We start from the raw sequence: 10621 nt of genomic DNA on the forward strand, positions 1-10621 counted from the left end.
GACTTTCCGTTTTCGACATTGTAAAATTCTTTCGTTTTTTGGGAGAAAAAAGTCTGAAAAAACGGATTTTGAAAAAATTCAGAAATTTATATTACAAATTATTTATAACGAAATGTATTCCCTATGCACCTGTAAATAATTTTCATAATTACTGATTACACAAGAATATTACAGAAAAAAGATAAATTGCCATATTTTCTATATTTTTGCCTTTTATTTGTCTTGAATTATGACTGAAAGGAGCTGGATGAAATTACAAACTAAGTAGTGTGTTCAACATCTCATGTATGAACAATAACTTTAATAAATAAGGTTTTATTTGGTAAAAATACTGTATTTTGCTGCATAAAAACGAAAAAAAATTCACAATGTCAGAAACTGAAAGTCTTTATCGCAATGTTGGATTATGATTTATTATGAACTAGAAAAAAATATTTCGACCACACACCAAATAGTATTCGTTCAATGAAAAAAAATGTACCGTTGAAACGAGAATAATACATATACTTAGTATGTACAATACAATTCAATGCATATAAACACATTTTTCCACTCTGTCAATGTTTTACATTACGTTCAGTATCTTGTTCGCGTCAACTTAGTTAAACGCCTATGTACCCATCCTGTGTAAGATTTATACAAAAAATCAAGGTTCCTTCAAGTTCATATCGAGTATTTTTTATCGGTTTTTATGTTGTACATATCCCAAGGTAAAACGACGTGACTAATAATATTACACCAGTGGTGGTATGCGAATATAAATTATTTGTGTGTGGAGATTCCAACCACAACTCAAACTGGAAATACACTTGCGCCACCAACACACTAAGATTAAGCATACTGACCAGAGCCTTTAACAGAAAGTAGTTTTCACATACAATGATACAACTCGTGCGATACGAGCTAGGTGCTAGGTGTTTATTATGTTGTGCGTTAACAAACTCCCTGGAGCTGAAATACTATATGCAATACTCAGGTTGCTCATTTCACGTGGACATGGTCCCATTGTGGTGTTTAGTTAATCACCATGCCACTTCCCCGGTGACCCCAACATCTGTGCGAGCACTACGTCAATACTTGACAATTGTCTTTCAAGTCCGACGACAAATGTCTGAATAAATACACCTGTGTATAGCGTCAAAACAGTATGAAATCTCGAAACACGGGGACTGTGTGACCTCCAATACACCCAGTATGTAGGTGACGGGCCAAGTCTTTGTTATTTAACAGAACGAGTAGCTATTATTGTACGACTCGATTGTTATTTAAAACATTACTGTCTCTTACTTGGTTGGCGTGGTAACATGTCACAACTTTTTACTTGGGCGGCTGAACCACTCGGTGGGCGTGCTCAACGATCCACCATGTTGATTGAAAACGTCACCAGAGTCGCGCAGATTTAATTCAAGACCAGACGCAATCAACACCCAGACGTTTATCGATAGCGAGGGAAACCAATGGACGCGTATGTATGTTTTATTTTACAAATCTCGACGATCTATCGACAATAGGACACGATTAGCTATTATTTCTGTCTCGTGCGCGGTCCGTACCCTGAAATGGTTTGTAGTTCTGATTTTAGGTAAGGGTTGGTTATGGACGAGCGGTAAACTGTCTTAGTGCAAAGGGGTAGTCACGGACGGCGATACACCACCGTAGAGCCAGGGGGTGAATCACGGACGGGCGACACACCATCGTGGTGACATAGGTATTCATGTACGAGCGATTAACCTCCGTAGAGCCAGGAAGTAGCCTCAAACGGAAGATTGGTTTCAAGGGGTAGTCATTTACAGAGCGATACATGACCGTAGTGCCAAGTGTTGTGGTAATAACTTACGTCCCATTACTTGCAGTGAATGCTCAATTTGAACTGGTTAGCAATGCACATCATGCAAAATGTTTGCTTTAACGGTCACTGCATTTTCTGTTACGCCGAAAAGTATATAGCGTTCTATATTCCTCGTGCAAGGAAAACTTGTATGTAAGAACATAGACATATGTCATAACGACGTATACGATAACAACTTTATGTTTTCGACATTGTGAAGTTCTTTCGTTTTGGGGAGGAAAAAAACGATTCTGACAAGATAATTTAGAAATTTATATTACCGGTAAAAATAATTCATTACGAAATATATTCCCTATGCACCCATACATAATGTTCATAATTACCGATTACACAAGAATATTACACAATGTCGAAACAGAAATTCTTTCAAGTTATCGCAGTGTTGTCATGCACACCCTTTGCCGATAGGACTTTCCTTGCAAGGAATCCCATATTAGCATTTCGAACTATGTTATTGAATATGTTAACAGCTTAACCAAATCTTAAATAAGGAGTAGTATTTTTTTAAATGGCAGACTAACACGATCTACTTGACGAATACTCAACCAAAGCAACTAACCCAGTGTGGCCAGTACTCATGTGATTTATATGTACTTGCTTTCATCCTCTTTAATATTTGTATTCAAACATTAGAGAAACCATTGTTTTAAATTGTTGGGTACATCACCCATTGGTTCTATCCTCGGGGGCGGAGCTACGTCACAGACGTTCCACGTTGCTAAGACGCGCACTACTGTACCATGCATTTCCATGGGCTCTGTGCGCTGCTGTGGAACGCCGGTCGAGCCGGTGAAAATTCGAGAAAACAATACAAACTCAACTTTGAAGTAATCCCGAACAATCAAATTTATATATGTTACACACGTAGGGCTAATCTTGTTGCACTGTTCAGAGGAGTCTCAACAATCACCCCAAAGTACCGTTTTCTGCGAGTTTTGGGCCTTTGTTTTCACCGCCGCCGGTTGCCAGGCGGTGAAAATGCCCGGATGTCCGCCCCCGAGGATAAACTGCTCTTCTATCAATAGGCTGTTTACGCAACGCGCTACATACGATATGACCACGTGGTACAAGTAATGAACATTATACCTTTCCACAGTCCCTTGGAGGGACTGTGACCTTTCATAATAATCGCACAGTAAATCATTTTTTTTATTTATTCAGTTGATGATAACTCATAATACAATTTGTTCATAATGATGCAGTACCTAACAGTATTAAATATTCCGCGTTCTCATCTAGTAATGCATCTTTGGAAATATATATATTAGTAGCATTGGGATGAAAACATAGTGCAACAGACGAGTTTCTAGTTATAGCGCCACCATTCGTTTTCTGTGCGAGAATGGGGAGGTTGATTTCGAGCTCACGCAATGTGTTCGTTGGTTTCGCTCGAACGTTTACGCAGTGAAATCACCCCACCCATACGCAGACGAAATTGGAACGTGTTTGCACCCGGGCCTATACGCGCAAGCTTTCAAGATGACGACGGAACTCAAAACTTATCAATTGTACGTAACATAAACAAAAAAAGAGAGTTTCTACGTTTTACCTGACTAAATGTTTATTCTGCTATTTTAGGCCAATTCAAACGCACTACTATTAACAAAATGACAAAAACGATGCACATGTTGTGTGGTGTGCGCTTGAGCACCCCAATCACTGCAGAATTAACATGAAATACAAATTATCACCGTTTACCTTGCATTACCACGGTGATGGGTTGATTAAGAAAACATTTATTTGCCAACAAATAAAATATACGTAAAACACGTTTTGGGAAAGAAAAGTATCGTTTTCCAATTTACATGATGCATTCTTCTTGTAGGTAAACTATACAAGATCTATTTTTCATGAACAGTGGTCGTCGCGCTGCGCATGTGCGACATTTGTGTTGACAAACATTGATTTTCCCACAATCCAATGTGCTCTTCTGACGGAAATTGCGAGTACGAATTTTGACCTGGGCGCAATGCGCACTACTACCACCGGTGACTCCTTCGATACCTTCCAATCACCAAAGAAATTACATAGTTAAAGCGGGAGGGTCGTCACCTGCGCACGCACGGGAATTGAGTACAACACACGCTAAAAACGCAAAGGCTCGTGGGTAGACGCTTGTTTGTAAACAATGACACGCTATGGCCATCTGACGCATGCGCAGTTGACGACTCCCTCGCTTCATAGTAACGCCTCAGTTTATATTCGTTGGTACGCGCCACAGTCAAAGTCGCTTTCTTTGTTCATATGAGTCCAATATTTCGCGCATGCGTGCCGCAGCGACCATTGCCCTTTAGATACACTACAACTAGAAGTACAAGAATACCTGGTATGAATAGAAATGTGTAATAGATAGAAAGGTAAATGTTGAAATGACAGACGTATGTACTGACACAAAAAATAAATGAATAAATACTGATTACGTTATCGTTATTCATACTACAGGGTTTGAGACTGAAAAATTGATATCAACTTAGAAGACTGACAATGGGTTGTGGAGCAAGCGCCACCGGCAACGTGGACGTCTCAGGGACACCAACTAAATTGGAATCAACACGTAAAAATACATACCGTAATGCCCTAATGTTTTCGCAGCTAGAAGATGAAGAGGATCTCATGGAAGACACTCCAGAAATAATAGAGGGGAAAGAAAAACTGCGTGCCTTGGTCGAGTATCTCGATAAAGCCGACGTTGAGTCTATTAGCACCCAAGCTGGTTTGGACACTCTACTAAGCGTGGACAGCGTGCTTGGTGACTTCTCTTCTTATGACAACATGCCGAAAATGAAGAAATACGGAATTTTTTTGGCTGATATCAACTTTCCCAGAGTATTTGCAAATCTGTGGGATAAAATACGAAATCCGATAGACGAAGGATTGGATAGTAAAGAACAAAGTGTGATATATGCGTTTGCTCTTTTTGAAGGGTGTAAAACCATGATAGGCGGATTATGTGACAGCTCTGTTAGGTTCTCGTGTAAAATTGGTCAGGAAGGCGTCATTGGGCGCTTAGTTACGGATTTGGAGAATCCCAGATTACAGCCCAGTGAGATATCGGAAGAAAGCAGCGTTATGGAAGAGGACGCCATCTACGGCATGCTCAGGAGTACTATCATGTGCATGCACAACTCTATCAAAAACTGGTCCGATAACAAACCCTATTTCCGCGAAGCCAATGCAGTTAAACTGCTACATAAGTACGTCGAAAACTGTAAAAACCCGAGCATCCGGGCAAATTCTCTCTTCACATTGGTGTACATCGTGAACGAAGATGAGAATCACATGATCAGCGCCGGAGAGGAGATGGATTTTTTCATCACAACGCTGAAAAAGTCGATCGAAAACACATACAGTCATCACATGTGTGAAGTTGGTGATTATACATTTACTGCGTTAGAGATTGTCGATGGGATCATACACCTCGCCGCTAATGATACAAACAAGGTAAACTACATGTATGTAGATTTAAATCAAAGCTACTTGAAAATGGTAATTATCCGGAAATCATCAAACTACGCCGCGTGAATTATAAAAGCAAATATACGACAAACTATCTTGATTAATTCTTACACGAGTTAAAAGTCAGTAATGAGCAATGTTATAGTCGGTTCCGGAACTTATGTAGTATATGGGATTTCAATGAAGTAATCTGACTACATCGTTCCTAAAAATCGCGCCCTTTAATGACGTAAAGTGACATGAAGACGCCATTGTTGATTTAGATCTGTGGTCGTCCGACAATTTAAGAAAATACAATTGTAATGATCTACCATATTCAAAATGACGAAAAACTTTACAACCAAACAAAATTGTCTGATTGAACGACGTTGGTTATTGCGTCACGGATTTTAATAGTCGATAGAGGGCGTACTTTGAGAAAATGTATGTTGTATGTTACTTACACTGAGTTTGCAATGTACAAGTACAGTTTGTCTTTATTTCCAGGAAAAACTAGTGGACAAGAATGTTCTTCCGTTGTTAGTAAAATTGCTCTGTGACGACTGCACAGACAGAGAGAATGAAAAAGCAGCAGTTGCTATCTGGAATTTGGCTTTTCACGAGAATAATAAAGAAAGAATCAAAGCCGAGCCAAATTGTTTGGACGGTGAGTTGATATTATAATCAATGTAACAGTGCATTTAATAGTGCGACTATATTCAAGTAAGAAGATGGTGAATTGTTCGAGTTACGCCAATATATTATAGACCTCCCAAATTGTAACTCGATGTTTGATTACCAGTTAACAGAACTTCGAGTTATGGGCAATACATATTTTTGTTTTTGTTGAACGTCCACACTTCGAGTTACGGGCAAAATAGATTTTTGTTTTTGTTGAACGTCCACACTTCGAGTTACGGGCAAAATAGATTTTTTTGTTTTGTTTAAACGTTCAAATTTAATGACTCGAACTTTGATTAACAGTAAACTGAACTTCGAATTACGAACGTGGTTTCTGAAAAATGGGCGTGTTCATTTTTGTAACTCGGTGTTTTCGTAACTTGATGTCCGTGCCTCGAACAATTGTTAAACGTCAGTAAACGCCACAATTATCCGTGTCTAGGCAGATAGGGCGAACCAATCAAGCCCGGTTAACTTCACTTGCAAATAATACATGTATGTGTTTGCATAGAGCTTAAACGATTGAAAGAATCCAGTAATCAAGCCATCAGCAAGGCGTGTACAGGTGCACTATGGCAACTAGGTGGCATGGAACAGCAGCTCGAACATGCCGAATTGATGGCTGAGTTAAAGTCCAACGACGAAGAGGAGTCTGGTGAAACCAATCTTGGTCACGTGATGATAAGCTACCAATGGGATTGCCAGAAAGTTATGATAAAGGTGAAAGACCTTTTGAAAGCGGCTGGTTTTCGTGTATGGATGGATGTAGATCAGATGGGTAAGTAGCTACGCGTGAGGCAATTTGGCGGCACAATAACGGCTATACATGTCATGTCAAGTCATGTCATTTCATGTTATGTTGTTACGTTACGCCACGCCACGTTACGCTATGTTACGTTACGCTATGTTATGTTACGTCACGCCATGTTATGATATGTTATGTTATGTAATGTAATGTAATGTAATGTAATGTTATGTTATGTTATGTTATGTTATGTTATGTTATGTTATGTTATGTTATGTTATGTTATGTTATGTTATGTTATGTTATGTTATGTTATGTTATGTTATGTTATGTTATGTTATGTTATGTTTGTGTCGTGTTCGTGTCGTGTTATTTCATGGTCACGTTCTTTCCATAGCTGGATCAACGTTAGAGGCAATGGCTGAAGCTGTGGAAAAGGCAGACGTTGTGCTCATTTGCATGTCAGAAAAGTACAAAAACAGTCCAAGTTGTCGTACAGGTATACGTCATGATATCATAACATTTCATCATTTTTCGACGCTGTTACACTTGAACGAAGTATTCAAAGCTGATGGTGTCGCTGACAAAAGAAGTATATTCTTTCACGATATAATATCGGGATATTTCATGCGTGTTTTTATGTTCTATTTTATTTATGATTGGCCCTGTATAGATCTCGATGGGCGACACGTATCGACCTTAATTAATTTCACTTTTATTCCGTCAGAGGCGGAATACACATATAAGCTACGAAAAGACTTCATCCCAATACAAGTACAGGCGAACTACTCTCCCGATGGCTGGCTTGGAATTCTCGTCGGAACTAAGTTGTACTTTGATGCGAGTGCCGATTCACATTTAAACGAAACAGTGTCTAAATTGATCAGAGAACTGGGGGAGCGTGGGAAAACGTCAAAGACGGGGAAAGTAAAAGCGCACGGTGAGTACTGGTTGTTGTACAGTTCGAAAGGTCACCCTAAGTGATATGTATACGTATATATGTTATGCTAAGGTCGCGAGCGGTCGCTGAGCGGCCATATAAACATACAAAACTATGAATTAGATTAAGTTCAGTAGCATATTTAAAGAGATGGTGTGGGAAGTTTATCTGTGTTTGAAAGTGCACCTCGACAATATGGTATGATTTATCGTTGTTTTGGAAGTGACAAAATGTTTGAATATACTAAAAATAATTAAAATTACATAACAATTACAAAGTAATTACGGTAAAATGCGGCATGTTTATGGTTTGTGTCTGTGTATGTATTGGACGAGAGCTTGCAGTTCATCTGACGTATTCACATTTATTGCAGAGAAAATGGTAGCAGCAGACGCTACCGCGATAACCAGCGCATCGCGTGGAGACCGCCCCTCTCTCGAGAAATGGAACAATTACGATGTACTGCAGTGGTTGTCTGACACAGAGCTGGGTCACGTGAAGAAGAGATTCACCGGATACAACGGGAAATCCTTGATTGCATTGAAAAAGATGGAAATGAGGGCGCCAGAGTTTTTCTACGCCACGTTGAAGCAGGACATGGGATTTAAAAATATGCTAGACTTGACGAAATTTTCAACGGCATTGGAAGATATCAATGAATAAATCAGTAAAGTGAACAGCGAAGAATACAGCTCACACAGTGAACTGTGACACATTTCTAATGTATTATGGGAATTTATGCTAATTAAGAATAGACGCGTGACGTTTTGTGTGTAGCGCCTTATACATTGTATATAATAATAATAATTACATACCTTGTCATAACGTCTTCGAGTATACTGTCTTTCATAATCAACAGTGCTTATATTGTGCCATTATTATAAAATGATATTTTATTTCTAATAATGTATTCTTAAAAAATATTTACATATATTTGACATATGTGAATGTATTGTGATGGTGTTACACTTTGTGTTTTTGTTTAAACCTGTTATGACCACTGCGTGTGTCGGACGGTAATTATATGTACGTGTAAAATTTGTTGGCGACGTTTACTTTATAAAAACATCCATGTATTGTTGAAACCACTCACAGTCCATTAGAAACAATTAGAAATAATTTAAAATATTTTGATATTGCATCGTGATAAGATTTATGATTTATCTTAAAGGGCGGTGGTCGTCGCGCCACATCCTGTTCGATATGGGACTCATAGCCACGTATACAACGCGTGTAAAATACATTGTTTATTTACATGAAATTCGAACACGCGCTGCACGAGGACCACCGCCCTTTAAAATACAAAATTGGGATTTCTTCGAACCCATATCACCATGTTTACTGCAAAAAGATTATTTTATTTTATGAACCATCATGCACAAATGTTTCATGAAGATTCAGTATCAAACCAAATTAATTACACATGCATAAAAACTTATTGCTTCGAAAAAAATATATCGTGGAGTTTCGCTGTATGATATACATGGCAATGGCTTGTTCATTTATATAAATTTTGAAATATACACAGATGATAACAGTGCAGTTGTGAAACTTATATATCAGTAATCTTTTTATACTAGTTTACGTGTAATTATTGTAAATATATGTATAATGCATTGGATGTGAATGACCTACGTTGTAAACGGTAATATTGTATATATATATATATATATATATATATATATATATATATATATATATATATATATATATATTTAATTTATTTAAAAGATTCCTCCCATTAGTAAATAGCGCCCTCACTCAACAATATTTAGAATGAGTGGTTGGTCAAAAGTTTGATGAGTCAGGTGCATCTATTGGCTAAGCTTGTTGTACATAGATGCAAATGAGTATAGGAACCATTAATGCTGTAGGGTGTACTGGGAGGGGTGGAGGATTTCATGTTTGTAATGACTGGTTGTAATGCGGTATCTCGTTGTTTTCAAGATGCAGCCTGATATTTGTTGCTTTCTTGGTTGTTCAATTGTGGCTAAAATTTGTGTGGTGGGTGGAAGATGTGTTTATTGTTTGTTGAGTCATTGTTTAGACACCCCGCAGCTTGAAATGGTATGGCCAAATCCAAATTCGATGTGGTGGTGTTGAATATCTGTGCGATATGGCAGTGTCGTCTAAAAACCACGCATCAAAATGATTTCTGTTTATTTATTTACTGTTGTAGATCCTGAGAACTAGCCATTGAATATGATGTTGAGAATAAATGGTTTTCTGAACAAGCTTTATTAATTATTGCTGGCAATATTCCAGTATGAATTGGGAGCAAACTGTGACACCAAATCTAGTCGTTGTATTGTTATGCCTCTAAAAATTTGTTTTTTTAAATAAAATAAATTAAATAGAAATATATTATGTGTATTTTTGTATGTGGAAACATGGCTTGCCCACTAATAAATATAAAGAAGTGTGGTCTGCAGTTCTTTTTTTTTTTTAATTTTTTTATTTGTGAAAAAAACTTTAGTGTAAACAATAAAACACTCACAGTGCAAGGCTAGTTCACCAACATGTCTATTCTCTTGCTTGAGTGTGAAAGTACATGGTTTAATGACTACCTCTCATATTTTTAAATTTTAGAATTTTTTTTTTATTTGGGAAGGTTCTTCTATAAAAATACATGTATATAAATTATATATATATAGATATCCAAGCTGCTATGAAATTAATTGTTTCTGGGAGATTGAATACATATCAGTTATTTCATTATTCATCATACATAACATTACACAGAAAGATGTGACATGAAACATATAACAAAAGGTTGATACAGAATTCTATTCAAATTAAAATCATGCAAATGATAAGAAAAACATAATAAGAAAAAATATACAATTCAAAGGATGCGGGACCTCAGTAACGTGTCATTATGCCACCGTGACGTCAGACGCCATATGCGTCACCGTGTATGTTGCATGACATTAATTATTCAATATTGCAGAGCAGAGTAATAAACTATCCC

The 10621-nt window shown here is 37.6% G+C and overlaps 1 protein-coding gene across 3 annotated transcripts; it reads left to right on the forward strand.

Moving 5' to 3' along the window:
* Positions 1–1327: 1327 nt before the first annotated feature.
* LOC100367673 (uncharacterized) lies at positions 1328–10010 on the forward strand. 3 transcript variants are annotated; one of them, XM_085497785.1, is made up of 7 exons: positions 1328–1469; positions 4292–5290; positions 5792–5951; positions 6477–6743; positions 7108–7209; positions 7438–7650; positions 8024–10010. In XM_085497785.1, exons 2-7 carry the CDS (start codon positions 4334–4336, stop codon positions 8311–8313), a joined length of 1989 nt encoding a protein of 662 aa, XP_085353911.1. In that variant the 5' UTR covers positions 1328–1469; positions 4292–4333; the 3' UTR covers positions 8314–10010. The 3 variants fall into 3 exon arrangements, with proteins under 3 accessions (XP_085353911.1, XP_077865675.1, XP_085353910.1); XM_078009549.2 differs by having other exon boundaries at positions 4442–5290; XM_085497784.1 differs by having other exon boundaries at positions 1328–1465.
* The last annotated feature ends 611 nt before the right edge of the window (positions 10011–10621 follow it).

Source organism: Saccoglossus kowalevskii, chromosome 4, assembly GCF_978046115.1.
Source record: "Saccoglossus kowalevskii chromosome 4, keSacKowa6.1, whole genome shotgun sequence".
Taxonomy (NCBI): Eukaryota; Metazoa; Hemichordata; class Enteropneusta; family Harrimaniidae; genus Saccoglossus; species Saccoglossus kowalevskii.